This window comes from Vanessa cardui, chromosome Z (assembly GCF_905220365.1).
Source record: "Vanessa cardui chromosome Z, ilVanCard2.1, whole genome shotgun sequence".
In the NCBI taxonomy this organism is placed as follows: domain Eukaryota; kingdom Metazoa; phylum Arthropoda; class Insecta; order Lepidoptera; family Nymphalidae; genus Vanessa; species Vanessa cardui.
In genome coordinates this window covers 12,230,381-12,249,178 of record NC_061154.1, presented here as the reverse complement: position 1 = coordinate 12,249,178, position 18,798 = coordinate 12,230,381, and the positions used below count along the sequence as shown (strand labels likewise).

General features: G+C 30.8%; 1 protein-coding gene across 1 annotated transcript; it reads right to left on the bottom strand.

Annotated features, from left to right (window-relative positions):
• Window positions 1-7,114: 7,114 nt before the first annotated feature.
• Window positions 7,115-8,698, bottom strand: LOC124543351. The gene is made up of 2 exons (XM_047121551.1): window positions 8,553-8,698; window positions 7,115-8,101 (listed from the first exon to the last, which is right to left on the bottom strand). The coding sequence occupies exons 1-2, from the start codon at window positions 8,696-8,698 to the stop codon at window positions 7,192-7,194; spliced, it is 1,056 nt and encodes a 351-aa protein (XP_046977507.1). The 3' UTR covers window positions 7,115-7,191.
• Window positions 8,699-18,798: the final 10,100 nt, after the last annotated feature.

Genomic DNA, 18,798 nt, shown 5'->3' with positions numbered 1-18,798 from the left:
TCTCGCGAGCCTCGTTTTCGTTATTGGGCCAACGAGCCATCGATTACATACATGTTTTGACTAAAACTATTACCCATACTATTAAATTTATACTACAAAATAGAATTAAACTCTCAATCACTTTTCTTTAAACAAATATGTAGAATGTGAAAATGTTCGGAGAATCGACTGGATTGAGACTTTACATTAATTGGCTACATAAAGTATTTTTTCGGTTGACTGAATAATTGCGTATAAAAAATTAAATATAACGAAATGCGTACATAATATTATATATCGCTGGAAATTAATTTAAAATAGTTAATTCTTAATTTTGAAAAAATAATTGTATATTTTAAAATAAATCTAATAGACATGCCAGGATACATTGAAACCGATGACCTTTATAATATCAAAATCTCCGAAGCAAAACATTCTACGTATCATTAAAGAGAAATTCAGTTAGCACTATCGGAGGCCGTAGCGGCCGTGAAATACTTGTCATGTACAGAATTGCTGGGCTTTTAATTAAAGCGAGTAATTTAGAGGGCCCGGGTGTTACCACGTATGGCCATGTTAGGTACAGTCTTCTGCATACTCATTTGGAAATGTTTAAACAGAGGTGCCTCGCAGGGAGGCGGGTGGTGCGGTGATGGTTAGTTCTCCGCTACAGATAAATTAATAATACCCACAGCTTAACTATACATATAGCACGCATGTCCGTAAGTAGCAATACAGGGTGTATTAAAACAATTTAGGAATAAAATTTCGTTGAATTAAGTGATGCGAAAATCCTGGTGACCTATAATATATATATATATATATATATTTATGGTATAGTTTGTTGGACGAGCAGATGGGCCACCTGATGGTAAGTGGACACCATCACCCATAGACAATGACGCTGTAAGAAATATTAACTATTCCTTACATCGTCAATGTGCCATCAACCTTGGGAACTATGTTGTTAAGTCCCTTGTGCCTGCAGTTACAGTTGAGTACTGTTATTTGGCGGTAGAATAACTGATGTGTGGGTGGTACCTACCCAGACGGGCTTGCACAAAGCCCTACCACCAAGTAGGTAGGTAGAAAATTGATATACTATAAAGAAAAGAAAGTCAGTATACTGATAATAAATAATTGCTATTTATCCTATGTCCGTACATAAATGATGATAATATAAAATTTCATAAAATATTTTTACTTAAAAAAAGTAAAACAAATACAAGTGCCCTCAACATGAATGATTTATTTCTGTAAATAATGATCATTAAGGTAATTTTAATATTTTACCGTCACCAATTATCAAATTATGTTACAATGATAATTGTAACATATATTAATTCTGTCGATTTTTCTAAAATATAATATATTCAAAGCGTTTTATTAAAAAAAAAAGTATACAGGAAATATTTCTATAGCTTTATACTTTATTATTTAAGTCATAATCGATAATATCCCTAAGTACATCAGCGAAGCGAGAAATTGCATGGCAGCTCCGATAGTTTCTGTCGTCCGCTGTACCTTCGCAGGCGCTAAACACGCAATGCGAGTCGTTTATTATAGATGTCGTGTAATCAAAATAACGTCAAATATCACATGGAAGAAAACATAATTAATTATACAAACAAAATGGCTGATCTAAAGAAATTGATTAAAAAAATAACATTAATTTTCGTTGTCATTTCCATAAACAAACAGTGTTCGGTAACCTTTTTTTAAGAAAAATAGAAATACTGATACCATACTCTGGAATAGTTTGGCTATTATGAAGTGAAAGTATTTTTAGAATAAGAGCAAGGCTTTAAATTTACTTTCTAAATATTTGGTAATAAATGTGTTCGTTCTATTTTTAAAAATCGTTATGAAGATCAGTAATTTGTTATTTGATAAAGTATAACAAAATATAAAAGGATTGAAGTAATAAGATTTTCTTTTACAATTATATAACATATCAATAGATTAATTTTTGGCGAAATTGTAATCAGCCTGTATATGTAAGATGTGAGATGTAAAATTTGAGCGGAGTACAGCGTACACCTATTATGAAATTTGTGCACACTAAGAGCGGTCACGCACACAGAGAAACAAGTACTCGGACTTTGCTGCTGGGGTGGGAACAGAAACCTTGCGACGCTCGACCCCGGCTTAAATTTTCATATTAATATGTATCTCCTTTAAGCTTAGATTTCTGAAAACCGATTTTGGTCGTAATTGTGTCGACATTACAGACGTTGTAATTGATATCATGCCCGATTCTGAGTTTTGTTTATAAATTAAATTTTAAAAAACAACTAAAACAATAACGGACTTTGGAACAAAATATAATGTCCTACATACATACAACTCTTCAGTATTTTTAAATACCAAACCCAATTAGCTATCTATTCAACATATGCTTTCAGTACATAATACAATTATATAAGAAGCTGTGTTTCGCAATATAACTCGCTTTGAATTTGGGTGAACATTGTATGCACATAATTCAATCCTAAATTACAAGTAAATAAGTAATAAGTCTAAACTTTTATAAAATTTGACTGAGTTGGTATTTATTTAAAAAGAAAAAAATTCATTGCATTTAATTTGGAGAAAATAATTTTGACAAAACTTAAGTCCTATAGACTTAGATTTTGCAAAATTCTTAATTCTTAAAACTCGATGTATATGATAAATGACTGACAAACATACAAGGCATAGTCCCAACCATCTAAATCTAACGAGATGAAATTTAACTGAGGAATTCCTTACGGACGTTGGTAGGCACTAAGAAAGGATTTTTCTGAATTCATCCCCTAAATCGGGAAGGATTGTCTAGAAATTTGTCATTCTTGAAGCTAGAAATATTAGTATAGTATAGTATAGTAGTATCCCTTTATGAATTCTATATGCTTTAAATCTATAGGTTTACTTATAAAGGTTGTGAAACATTGCTAGCGGTTTTCATTATATCTTATCTGATTTCTGAACCACCACTAAATGACAAATAAATGTATCTCTTTTTCATTCCAGAAGACTATATTATTAGTATGCCCCGAAGCTCAAAATTGTTAATAATAATAATTGTTAGTTTAGTTAGTTAATATCCAATAATTATCATAATAATTTTAATTAAAATTACAAATATATCCATGCCAGGAATGCCTCGATATTATATATTAACTATATTGTTTTTTTATTTCATATGAATCGAAGTTTGGATTAGGTTTCAAAAGAAAAATCCATTAATTTCACAAGTTACATATATATAAACAATAAACATTAAAATGTAACGTTTAAAATTCAAATGAGATCATTTTATAATCATTTCTGAACAGATATCACATAAGCGACCATTCCTATGCACGTTTAAATTGAAATCACAATAAATAAAATTTAAATTAACCTCTAAATTTTATTAATAATTTTTACTCCTATTGATACTTTAAAGGTAGGTTGTGTTTGTGTATTTTAGTGTATAATTTCACGTCCCAATTTTTGACCCTAAGAATTTGACCCAAGACTCCATATACAAATACATATCTCCAACAAAGCCAACAGTAAACTCTGTTTCTGAATAAAAAAATTAAGTGAAATATAATAACGGCAACCGGATATTTAGTGACAAAATCGATGTTTTAGCAAAACAAATGAATATCGTTTTTATACTCTGCATTTTGACCAAAAATATTAAGATGATTACGAGATATTACGATATGTAGAAAGAAAGATAAGTGATAAAACATGCAAGTGCAAGTCGTACGATGCTTTAATACGGACGCATCGATAGGGTTTCGATTGCTTATATTTTATTGTCTAAAAACTTCCGATAAGATACTACTTTTATGTGATCGAAGTCAAGGGTGTCATCTAGTATTATAAATTTAATTCAACTGATGAAAGATGCGATGGAGGATATAACTGCTGAATTTATACTTTTTACATTATTCTATAGATGAGCTTCATCATTACGTAGTATAAAACAAAGTCGCTTGCCGCTGTCTTTCCCTATTGTATATATTGTATTGTATGCTTAGATATTTTAAATTACGCAATGAATATTTTATGTGTTTTTTTTAGTAGATAGAGTGATTCGAGAGGAAGATTTTTTTATATAATATCTAAAGTAGCACTGATAATTTAAGAAGTTTCTAATGTGATATCGTAAATAAACAATTTGTATTATATTTAGTATCAGTATCGCACCTGTGCGATGCCGAGCAGATCTTTAGTTTCAGATAAAACTGAATGTTTTGTTTATTTACTTTAATCGGCTATTTTATGAAGATTAACACTTAGTCAGGCGGACACGGCGTGGGTTTTGCTTAACATATAAGTTCGTTAACCCCATTAACAGTCATGCAGAAATAATAATGTAGTTTTTTATTTATTTATTATACTTCGATCACTTATTCGGCTTTATTCTTTTTTTTTAAATTAAGTGTGAATTGCTGTGCAACAAACACTTTAAAGAGGTTTTATTGTTTTAATATATGTACACATTAATTTTTAACATACAATTATGAAAATAAATATTAATTGACAATGATTATCAGATTATATTTTGATTTTGTGAGAATTATTGATAACAAACATTTATACTGAATATGCAAAATTAAATTATAATTTATTATGAAATTTTGAGCACACTATATGATTTGAATTATAATGAAGTGGAACGATAAAATACTAAAGCCGAACAATTAGATTTTTCAGTTGTATCTAAATTAAGAAATTTCCGTTAATAATTAAACATCGCAAAAAGGAATGTCAACCAAGCTTGGACAGTGAAACAACCCTCTCTCAACGAGTAATTGAAAAGGGTAGAGCTCTTTAAAAATTCAGTAGATAACTAAACTTTGCGTCACGTGTATACCACAAGGTCGATTTCACTGCATATCGCCAATCCCGAACTCTCTTTCGATCGTATGTATGTAAATACATAATACTGAGATTTGTGAGATGATTTAAATCAAATAAAAATATAATTCTATATATTGTTGATTGTTATAAAATAATGTATAGCATATAGAAATCAGAAAGATCAAGATAATTTTAATTACATTTACAAGAACAACGCAATTATTTTAATTTATTTCTTATGACTTAATTAAATTTTGAGATAAATTATATTACAAAGCAACAATAACATTACCACCTTTTTTATAGCACTTTTAAGCGGATGGTGAAATTGTCGTCTGATCGTAAGTGGTAACCACTGGTCACCACATTACCATTTTTGTTTTTCCAAATGAAACATAAAGAGAGTTGTTTTGAAAAATATTTTCAGTCTAGGTGAATAAAAAACAATATTAGTAAAAAATCGGTTTTTAATAAACATATCAAAAGCTCGTGAACAGCTACAAAACAAAAAAGTTATTTCACAAACAGAGCAGAAAAAGGTATTGAACTATTGTCGTCTTCGCCAATTTATGAATAGATTTGGAATGAAAAACGAGACTGTTGATAGGTTTTTCTTCTTCTTGTTCTTTATTGCATAAGATAATCACATCTGCACGCAAATAAGTTTAAGGAAAATGGCATTTAAAACTATAATATTATTCTAGGTTATAATATTAATTTACATGTCAACTAGCTTCCACCTTCGGTTTCAATTGTGAGGGTCAGGTGTTTGGTAGTCAATGTGTTGAGTATACAAGCTATCTCTGTTCAAAATTCCATGCATTTCTATCCAGTCGATTTCACGTTAGTAAGTGATAAACAACTGAACATAGAAACTATTAGATAAAATATTCATATGCAATTTTTTTCGTATTAAATATTTAAACAAAATGTATAACATTGTTGAATGAACGTTAAGGGTCAGTCATTACAATAAACTATTTTTAACTGCTTCGAGTTATACAAACAGCGACCGGTATTGAATGTTGAGCTAAGGTTATTTCGAATTGAACTGATATCATAATACTCTATTTCAGAACTAGTTTTTCAAAATTAACTCTTAATTTTTCAACAACTTAAAAAAATTGTGTACATTTGGGTAAGATATATGTCATGACAAACATATATATTATATAGGTATACATTTATTTAAGTAAACCAGCAACCATATTGTTAACAGAACACTAAATACACTTTGATTACTAAACATATAAACTCAAAATAATTTAAAAAACTGCTCGAAACCCGTTTCTTAAAATTATGCAAGACACTTTAAGTCTTAACGTAACGAAATTACACTTCACGGGTGACTGAGTATAGCATATACTTGTGTTTAATTGTTAAGATAAAATTTAAATTCGCTAATGGCGATCACAATATCATATTATTCTTAAATTATAGAACTAATGTTATTAATGTTTCCATGGTAGGTATGCTGTTTGGAGAGCGTTCGAATCCATTTACTGTTCTAAATTATGCGTAAAACGTCCATTTGACGCTCACCCCTCTTCCCTCTTATCGCTTGGACAGGAACGGACGGGGAGCCTCGGGCGGGGGTGCCGGACTAGGGCAAATTGGGGGGTTTACAGCCCTCCAAGTGAGGGGGGTCCGAAGTCCACCTCACCCTTTAGCTACCCTGAAGTTCCATCTCTCACACCTATAAATTCGGCACACACACCCCATCGGGCGGGGTGGTCCATGGCGTACCAATCCTTTCGTTGCGGCCGTGTCACATTTGCCAGGGCTCTGGTGACCTCCACTACAAATTAATATTCAGAAACGTTTCCGTTCCGATCGTTAATCATTGCCGTTTCTGCTGGTCCCGATTTCGCTCATGTACTCAACACGTTACGCCTTTATCTAATTAAAGACGTGAACTACGCTTACTATTTCGATTATCCAGTATTTTACATACTCAGGAAATATTGATTGATATACGTCAATAAAATGCAAAGAAATAAACTGAATCACAATAAGTTGTTATATAGTCATAACACAAAAAATTAAAAGATTAAATAATAAATACGGATTAATAGCTTAATACATATCACTTTTTTCTATAATAATAAAAAAATATAACTTATAAGAATATTTGGAAGACTTAATTTTTGAACTATTATTCATGCTAATTTTTTTTGTTTATATTTTCATTTCATGTACATAGTTTTTTCAAAATTAAAATATTAAACAAAAAGTAAATTTTAAAGGTAGCGTATCAAAATGATTGAAAAATTTTGAAAAATATGCCGCAATAAAGTTCAAAGAAATTTAAATCTAGAAAACATAATTATAGATGATGCTTATGTAATGAAAATAAATAGTTTCAATAATTTATTTTCTAAGTTTGCTCGTATTCGGTCTGACAGGATTAACTGAGTCAATGGGTTTTCTATCTGAGCACATCTTTGCCCGATCAGTCAGCTTAAAGGTCTTACACAACAATGTGACTTTTCCACCAGAAACATTCTCATCTAAGGTTTTGACGGTATTCGTTAAAACATATTTTTTTGGGTAAAGAGATCTTTTTGATTTCACCATTTGATTTTCCTTGTCGTCCTGTTCTGTGTCAATAGCGCTCAGGTCTTTCTTACCTTCGTCGTAATCAGACATTGTGGAGCTACAGCTGTAATTACAGACGACATCAACCCGAATAACTTGAACCGTGGCAGGACTATCTGCTCTTGAAATAGTTAGGCTTTTTCTTTTTCCATTTCTGTGATATGTGATTTTTGTATCCGTAGTTGTATTATCAGATTGACTTTGCTTGAGGTCTTCGTTAATAGCTGATTTGACGTCACGCTTTTTTAAACTTTTTACCTTTTCAAATTTAATTTTTTTCTTTGCTTGACCGTTTCTTAAGTCAACTTGAGTCGACTTGTTTTCTTTACATTTGTTATTCAAGTTGTATAAAATAATACTGGATTTACTAGATGACGGTCTGGAAAGATCGTTGTTTGAAAAGTATTTTGTGTAATTGTCGGCATAATCGCTGAGGACTGAAGACCGCGCCACATCAGTTTGATATGAGTCGTCTATAACTTGTTTAACGAACATTCGATGCTTCTGACTATCGGGTAAAGTTTTGTATTTGAAGCTTGTTCTGGATTTCCTTCTCTGGTCAACATCTCCTTGAAACTGCAAGTTTTGGACTGTAAGAAACAAATCTTCCCGGCCTTGGTGAGTTCCAACGCTGTCATTTGTTTCATTTAAAGAACAGATTTCGTAACTGTTGCAATAGAATCTGAAAGTGAGTATTATTCGTTGAATTAATCTTCTTGTCCTAACCTTTGACAATTTGGATCAGATTTTGATATAAAATACTATCTTAGCATAGAAGTAAATATTGTATTACGAATAGATAAGTAAATATTGGATTCTATATTTTTTTATATTATATTCTGGGCTGAGAAATCGAATACACATAATCATGAAATGGTCAAATAATAATATACGCGCATCATAATATTGATAATATAACTTAAATTAATTTATGTTAAAGCCCATATAAAATGATGACCAATTGGCAGTTATACAGATCAAAGATACATTTGAAATAAATGAAAAATATAATATATTATTCACACTCGAATTTAAATCCCTAATTAACGGAAATAAAAGAAAAAATATATATACGTGGACGAATGAACACAAGGTTCTGCGGAGACAATACAATAATTGATTTAAAAAAATACCTGTCGTAAACATCAGTCCAACGAGGGTCCTCCTCGTGTTCCGGATTAACCATTCGTTTCTGACAGAATCTCCTAGGCTTCTCATTATTCGTCTTGTTTGTCTTTATCGTTGATCTATCTTGAAGATGTAGTTTAGCGCATTTCATATTGTTTCAATGTGTCTGAGAATTGAAAATTAGAATATAAAATTGTTTATCTCGATAGTATTTAATAAAGATGAATTTCAATATTTGATATAAACTAGCATGTATAAATATATGGTCTTTGTTTATGTTAAATTTCGCCATATTTTTGTAAAATACTTTATAGAAGGCGATGATATCTTCGCGCCCGATTTCGGCCACGGCGTTCTTTCTCAAGAAATTCTAATCCGAGTGCGAAATTATGGTTTACAATGTGCCTAAAAATACACTACTCTCTCTTCACCTTGACTTTTTCGAGATCTGTGGTACTAGATCAAAGAGATGTCAACCCATTATGCCCTTCGTATGCCGGGTCGTATATAATACAATGTACAGTCTGAAATGTGCACACTCTCGTGCCTCTGAACGTACGTAAAATTATTGGTCTTGCACCTGATCATACTACATACATGCATAAAAAACTGAATAGATAGTGCATTTGTGTTTACCTTTATCTCTTGGTGATATATGAATCGACGGTATATGATATTGGTTCATACTTCTTAAGTGCTAGTGCACATGGGTGCGGTGACACTTACCATTATGGGGTAGTTTGTTTGCCAACTTGCGGAATAATGAAACCGACTACCTATCGTCATAATACTAACAAAAATCAGTTGAGCCCTTATTTCATAATTTCCTAGATTAGGCTCGCTATTTCGCTCAAGTGTTAGCAAATTGAAACAAATTCAAAAAATATATTACATACATCAGAACAGTACTTTATGCCCTTGAGAGGGCGCCGTAGTCAATTCAGTGTAACGTCACCCTATAACCACAGGAAGATCTAGACATTTCTAATGGTATCCTATTCGTAGAATTATGATATGTATTTTAGAAGATATACCTACGAGACCTATATATGGAATACATATATTATATAAATGTGGTTAAAGATAGACTTAAACTCAAAACTACTTAAGTTTGCAACAATCTTTTAAATTATAAATATAATTAAAAGGGTAAAAATAGAATAAAGATCGTATCGAGTAAACTTTCATTGTATTAGCAAAGTAACTATTAGCATCAATTAAGTCCTTTCGTGATTAAAAGTTATTAACCAAGGGACACTACTGCACGAAAACAGTTTAAGAACGATAAACTATAATTTTACGACTTTGACATTGGTATGTATATAAATATCGAGTTCTTAAGCATCGTTATGTTTGTTCGTTTATGCAAAACTACTATTAATTAGAACACAGATTCTATAAAAAAGGTTTAACTTATACAATATTTAGAATTTATAGAAAATCGTTGTAGCCAATCCTTTTTAGAGAGGTTAGCTTTTGATATATTTAATTTATGTTTATTAACAATGATTGGACGGTAATAATTATAATAGGTTAAAATAAATATATGTAAGTGTCGGGGAAAATTAGGATACATGTGTTTCTAGAAATCGGCAATCGAGAAGCGTGATGGTAAAAACTCTAAGGCTAGTAATGTGGAGATGACGATTTTTTTTTAATAATTAATCCTATAACAAGAACCGTTCCGATAGATTTTACATGAGGATACGAATATAATATAATGTTTAATTATAAAATATCGGATATTAACCTTTTTGTTCTGAAGGGCTATAATTTATTATGCGTATATTTTATTGAGCTATTGATGATTAATTTCAATTTGGTACAGAAACATTAATGATATATAATTAGTAGTATTTAATGGCTATTTTAAAAAAATAATATTCCCATATGAGTATAAACCGTACATTCAATAACAGTTTATTATCGACATATAAAGAGTCGAAATGGCCTAGTGGTTAGAACGCGTGCATCTTAACCGATGATTGCGGGTTCAAACCCAGGCAAGCACCGCTGATTCATGTGCTTAATTTGTCTTTATAATTCATCTCGTGCTCAGCGGTGAAGGAAAACATCGTGAGGAAACCTGCATGTGACAAATTTCTTAGAAATTCTGCCACCTGTGTATTCCACCAACCCGCATTGGAACAGCTTGGTGGAATATGTTCCAAACCTTATCCTCAAAGGGAGAGGAGGCCTTTAACCCAGCAGTGGGAATTTACAGGCTGTTGTTGTTGTTGTTTGTTGTATATAATTAAATGTAACACAAAACTTTTACATATTGAACTAGCTGCCCCAAGATCGTGTCCATTGCAGTTCAAATTTCCAAAAATCTTTTCTTACTCAGTGTCTACGTTCGCACACACTAAATAAGAATAGCTATGCCAAAATTCAAATCAATCGGATCTATAGTATCGAAGATCTAGCGATGTATGAGTGGCATATATTTACATTCTTCATTTTTCTTTCTATGAAAACCTTCTATAAAGTGTCAGATAATTTGAAAGGATAGATGATTGAAATATATGAAGTCGATTTAATATGACATATATTTCTTCAACGACTTATTTGTGGCTCAGAAATGATCATCAAAACATAATGACACAATACAAGATAATTGTCGTCCGGGCGAGTAGTTACTTGTCAAGAACAATTAACTTTAAAACTTCACTATATTTTTTCTCTCACAGATTCATGATCACTACATGCAATTTAACATAACATACCTTCTTGGCATCTAAACTAAAAAAAATATATTATAATTCCTAATGTGTGTCTCTTTATGACAGACATTATGGATATAAAAACATGTTCCAATTTTAAATGGTAAGTAATTTTTCAACCCTCATGCAAGACGTTACACTATCACACTCACCCCAAATGAGAATAAAACAATACTAAGAGAACTAAGAGGCTGTCAATACCTAAGCCTATTACAAACCAAAATACTGTTATAACTACAACAATACAGAATGAATGTGTAACCTTGTTTTAATTTTAGTATCGAAGCAATAATAATGTTTAATATCTACTTATTGTAAAACGAGATGTTTGAGTGTATAAATTACACACATACATACATAAAAAAATATATTTAAATAAGATGATACTCATTGTCACGTCAATAGTCAAAATTTAAAGCGAGTTAAACTACAAAACACAGCTTAAATTTTATATTAAAAACTCCAAAATGCATTGCTTCTTCTGGTACCTATATATTTATTTATATTATTACGTCTTTTTTTCAGTTAGACGTTACAGAAATCTTTACCTCGTTTACTTAGACGGAAGATATATGTGTAAAAGTTTTACATACTAAGCACTTGAAATAATTTTTATTTAATTTTAAATTTAGTTTCGAATATCAAACACCTAATAAAAACTGTTGACATAAAACGAGACGCGTTTTCATCACAAGATTGTAAACAACTTTATATTCAGTTCAATAGCATTATATGACACGGCATCATACCTCGCCAACATATGATCAATAAAACATTAATGTCATAATTCTACCATTTATAAAATTTCGTGCTATAAATTTTATATGGTTAAAATAAAAATAAAACAAACATACATTTGTAAAGGTTAAGTTGAAGGTGACGGATTAAATCTGGTTTAAAACGCGATACAAAAATATTAATTTCAAATCGACAGTACTACAAGTACGACACGGAAATAGTGTCTCTCAGCTCGCATGCTCTACGTCGTTAAAATATTGTTGTAATAGTTTCATATGCAGGTAGGTATGTTATATGCAGGAGCCGAGGTGGCCCAGTAGTTGAAACGCGTACATCTTAACTGATGATTGCGGGTTCAAAGGCAGGCACTGAATATTCATGTGCTTAATATGTGTTTATAATAATTGTCTCGTGGTCGGCGGTAAAGGAAAACATCGTGATATAGAATGTGTCTAATTTCATAGAAATTCTGCCACATGTGTATTCCACCAACCCGCATTGGAATAACGTAGTGGAATATGTTGCAAACCTTTTCCTTAAAGAGAGAGGAGGCCTTAGCCCAGCAGTAAGAAATTTACAGGCTGTGTTAACTGCTATGCCATCAACTGTCAATTGCAAACCTATCATGGTCAATCACCAATAACCATCCAATATACAGAATATATGCCCGAACTGTCTGTGTATAAACTAATTAGTTTGTAAACTTAATCTTTATTATCATATTTTATTTTTTTCTTTACAATTATTTTTTTACGTAATCAAAATAAAACGTGCGATTCACAGATGAAATATTACCATATTTTTACACTCAATAAAATTTTACATATTTAAAGTATCATGTATGTATGTAATTCAATTTGAAATTAAATTACATAATAGATTTATCTGTACTATATTCATTTATAAATAATAATGGTTCCAGTTCAATTATAAACAAAATAATATAATTTCTTACAGACAAATGTTACTAATACAAACTCATACTACATTACTATTTTTCATCAAACATTATTTAAGCCATTGGTATATTACAGATAACATTATTTTAAAAAATCAATAAATAAGAGTTCCTGAAACTAAAGCAAACGAAACGCAGTAAATACTTGAATACATAAAAGCTCAGTACACAAATTAGCAATTATCCTGAGCAAGACTTAGCGAAGCGACAGTTTATTCTTTTCGAAACACATTGTTTAGTTTCTATTCATTTTGAAAGTAATTATGTTGGACAACGTTTTTCATCTATCTCTTTCTTGCATTGAGATTTCTGTTAAATAAGAATGAGAGGGATGTATGCAAGATTTTTTTTCGAAAGTATTGATAAAGCTACAATGCCGGCAGGATGGTGTATTTGATCTAGCAACATAGCGGTCCACATGTTCTTGGGAATGGCTTCGCCAACGATGCAAAAAATGTTTCTGTGATATTGTACCAGGATTGAATAGTTTTGGTAGTTCATCGGAAAAGATTTTTTTTTTAAATTCATTTTAGATTTTAACAAACGCTTTTAAGTAATGATTGAAATAATTATATAGATTTGTCTGTAATAAAATTAATAATATGCTGTGTTTATATTTGTGACCTCTACTATTCTATGAAATATATATTGATGCAATTACAACCTTCGAAGCATCACATTTAAAAGGTTAAAACGTAATTATATACGAATTGATTAATATAAAAAACTGTAGACATTAACCTTTGTGTTCGTGAACCGCCTGCATTTAACTTGTATGTTGATACAATGTGTCTTCATTAGTGACTAATTCGTGTTATAAGAAAGACGAGTACCGTCATTTGCATCGATTTTCTTTTACTTCATAAAAAACTCATTGCAACGACTTAATCGTGACTTAGCGGAATCGCTTTATCGGTTTACTTTGCATAATTACTGACACAAAATAAAAACACATTTCGCTGCGTCTTTTAAGCCGCCGTCAACTATATTTTTAGCGAGACCAAATTTCAATGTAACACGCAACCCTGTAAATTATAACCCAAACAGGATTAATTTATAAAGTAGGTTAATTCGATACCATTCACGTACATGTATCCGTACTTTATGTTTTTGTCGGATAATTATAATTGAAATGAACATATTTTTCGTTTCAGTAGAGGATGGTCCACGTAAAGAATCAAACGTATTCAGTCGGCCTAAATAATACTTGCACACAACGTCGAATAATAGGCACAGCTGCTACACGACTAGACAAGCACACATACGAATTCATTGGTGCATCCATCGCACACAGACATCTTGAATAACAAAAAAACACAAATTATTATTATCCTGCTGCCAGGACATCAATATTGCACATCCAATTATACACCTTATTACCATCACATACAGTAAAAATTAAAAATTACATCAGTTGAAAGCGATTAACTCAGATTTTATCCTTAACAGAGTGAGATATAGACCATTATAATACTTTTAGTTATTAACGAAAGACTCAATATGGCTTGTAGTTTTTCAAGGAATTTAAGTTTAATAATGTTTAAAAAAAAGCTATGTATCTTAGTAGGCGCCAAATGCACGCTGCACTACTCTTACGAATTCTGTAGAATTTTGTTAGACGTGATGTTTATTGCACATTGGTTATTACGAGTTTATGATAGCACGTGTTTAAACCGAGTATTTAAAATCTAAATTTTCTTATGGATTAACTTATTATTAACCTATGAAGCGCATTTTTATGTTTTTAAACACACTTTGCTGAAGATTTTTTAGTAAAATAAATTGTTTTAGTAATATTTTATATTTATTGTTTCATGGCTAATATTTCCTATATCGCCAATTGGTGATGGTGACCACTAACCATCAGATGTCTCAGATACTTGTCCGCGTACCAAAATAATACGTAAAAATAAAACTAAATATTTAATATACCTTTAAAATTGGTCAAAATACAGATTTTGGACCATATCTTTGTTTATTCATTAATGTACTTTCTTTTCTCAAAATTTGAAGAACTCTTATTTCTATTTCAATGACAAACAATAAAGGACAAAGACCGCTTTAGTAACCAACTAAGACAATTGAGTAAATTAGAAAAGGCTTGAATTTTCTTTTAAAAGTTCATTTCTTGAAACGGCTTAAATTTCAATTGTTTTAATTTGTTTGTTAAATAAGATAGAACTCGTATTCTAAATTCGATTCGGACAGAATTCCTTTATTTTCAGCTTCTTAGTAAAACATATAACAACCAAATTAATACTTTTTAATTTTGCTAAAGATTAAAACATAATCTGTGCTTTATAGAAATAGAAAATTATATATGTGAAATGTGATTTATAATATTAACATAAAAGTACATTGACCTGTCTGAATTTCTGAAACGCCGCCGTACCTGTACAGGGGTTTTAACTTGATATCCTTGACCTCTTTCAATTGAAAATTATATTCTCACTTGCAAACCCGTATCGGACAAGCATGTCGCATACAATACAACCTGTCATGGGGTCAGTCGTAACAAAGGAGGTCATATCGGGCAGTGAGTATCGATTGCACTACCGCATCCTAATTCCTCAGTTCATTCCTCCATTACCATCACAAAAGACTGACCCCCTGCGATTCTCAAAGAAATAAAATCTTATCTCTGACCACGCCTATTGCCGAAATGCTGTATTGTGTTACCAATTTAAACGGTGACTGATTTATACGCTTTTTTTTCTGTCAAGACAAATTAATGTTTGTCCCGAAGTAATTATTTTAGTCGCCTAATATTACAAGACATTTAAGTATTATTACTAAGCGAAGCCCCGAGATAAAATGAATCGTTTGTCTTTTTATATAGATTCGAACGTTGCACACTAACGGCTGGTGTCAGTCTATAGAAATTATCATCCATAATCAAGACCCCTTTGCCCTAAAATCTATCAAACACCAGACAAAGCTGTGTGCGCGAATATGTAGCAGTGAGTAAATAAAGGGATGATATATTGTGAAGTCTGATGTGATTTAAAAAAACTATTTCCCTTAGTGCTGTCAAGGTGCATTCTTTTGAGTGTTGTACAACGCTAGATAATTTATCGATGAAGTTATATTCGATGTATTTAACTTAAAATGAAGTGACTTTTCCTTTATGAATTCATAAAATTCATTAATATTCTAAATAAATTGTAGAAAGTTAATATTTTATGGTAAATGCAACGAAATAATAGAACAAATATTTTTAAGAATCATACGGAAAACATGCATTCCGACCGTACTGAATTGATGTCCGTTTTTGCATTTGCATTTAGAAACAGGGAATATAATAAAACTTAGAACATTATAATAACATAACATTATATAACATATTTTATCGATATTTGAATTCGATAAAACATTTCGACGCGACTATCTCACCTCAGGTGAACGTAATCGTTGTGGGAACTATTGCTGCCGTCTCATTTACAAAGTATTTTCGTCCCTCTCTAAAATTGTTAGCAAGACAATCTTATACAAAGCGCGTTGAATACGATAGATGATTGAATGGAAAGCTTTCGCGCTTGCATAGTGTAAAACGAATGTGTGCATCCGAACATATAATGCGTCATATTTTTTTTCACACATAGAAGACATTAATTTAAAAAGCAATCATAATCGCTTTTTTCATTGAAATAATTAAAGAATAATACCAAATCACGTGATATTCATATTGTAGTTTTCAAACGATAACATTTTACATTAAATAATGACTGAACATAACTGTTCTTATTATAATAGACACTTATTTATATATAATCGTGCGAATAACATATAAGAAGCAGATTTTATAAAATATTTTCAAATAGTTAATAAAATTTGTCATATTATATCAATAAAATAGTAATCTATGCAATAGTTCATTAAAGTATGCTTTTACGAGCAAATTTCAGTAGGAGTACGGAATAATGTTTCTACCGTAAAGAAACGGAAGAAATTAAACAGTAACTCTTTCTAGTTTAAGCAATCACAATTTATATATTATTATAAGTAAGTTATATATCCTGTCTGAAAATCAAGCAATACTGATTTTATTATCTGTATACACATACATGTACATAATGTTAAGTAATATGCCATCTAAGCAAAAGATTTAATTATTAAAAGCAAAAATATATACAGATTTTATCACAAGAAGACCCTTAGAAGGATTTTTTGACTTTTGGCTCTGCAACGTGGCGTTTACAAGCTTATTACTTATGGTGAAAATCACCGTGCGAATTCATTTTCCCTGGTTCAATCATATTTACTAGAAAATCGAAATAGAAAACAACTCAAGCCTGGATTTTACATTGTCTCCATACGTTTCTTCTATCAACTCTAAACCGTAATAAAATATCTTCAGCAAACCATATCACATATAATTTTAATCTAGATAATTTAAAATTTCAAGATTCTATTAAAAATATATAACTATCAATATATTACGCACATTATGTACCTATAAATATAATTTATATGATATCGGACAAGATAGAGATATAGACACATACGTATCTATCTATCTAATTGTACAACACTTTTCTATATAACATAATATACATATAACATTGGTCAGAATTTTCTTCGTATTCGCATCCATCAAGTCTTCCATCCCAACGTAATAGAATATTTAATACATTAATTATACATTGTAAATGGATACTTTTCAGTAGTATCGTATATAGTATCTACATATATTGAATCAAAATAAATATAATCTCATCTATTCTCATATCATAATTTACTAATTGTCCATTTTATTCGACACTACGCTTCAAAATTACGAAAGTACTTTTCCAGGTGGATACAGTAAAATAATCATTTGTTTAAAATTTTAGGATAATCTAGATCCAGTTCTTAGGGTTTGCGCATTCAGGACAATCATTTGTAAGTACAGTTTTTTAATTTTGGTCAAATTGAAACATAATATTTATGAATAATTAATTTAGGCGTTCGGACTTTTTGTAACTTACAATACACAACTAAACAATGGAATGGAACAGTGCGTTGTATTTCGGCTCCTTTGTCGGTTATCTTTGCGTATATTAAAGGCGCCGCTCAATACGAATTTTTACCTCTATGCCATTAAAAATCGCTTTCTATGTGAAAAATATTACAAGCAAATTGACTCACTAATGGCATCTTTTACAAGCACAATGCTGTCAAATTGTTTATAGATTTTTAGGTCGATTCGTGTTTTTGTTAATTATGTTCATCGGTATTAGCTCGTGACATCGCAAGCTTCGTTAAAACAACGATGGACTCCCAACTGTGGGACGAACTATACATCCTTATAATAAAAAACACTGTATTATATTGGTCGCATTAGCTAAATTACGTATTTCTCTTTGTAACACAAGCAAACTCGAACCGATTAAATGGCCTTAATAACGCCTGCAGCAAACGTACATTATAAGGGTTTAAATTTATGAATATAAAATCGCTAAAGCATCAAAGTTTTATTCACGAGGTTTATAGGGACTCAAGTGCGGGATATATTATTCTTAAGTCCAATTTTGGGACGAGCTAATGACATACTGTGTTGTGTATTCCAAAATCAATATGATATGGTGCAAATAAATGTGCCTCTGTATATGTAATAAAAAGTAGTTTAAGCATGTTGTACCTTTATTTACAACACTAGGTTCCGCTGTTGATCGCACACGACACATAACAATAAAAATATGAATACGAAATGCTACTATGAACGATATAATAATAATTTACGTTCAAATATTCAAGTATTGAGAATCGTAATATCAACGTTACTCTGACGCGTTATTAATTTAATAATACACAAAATATACGATATGTTAAGTACTTATAGAGGTATTTATT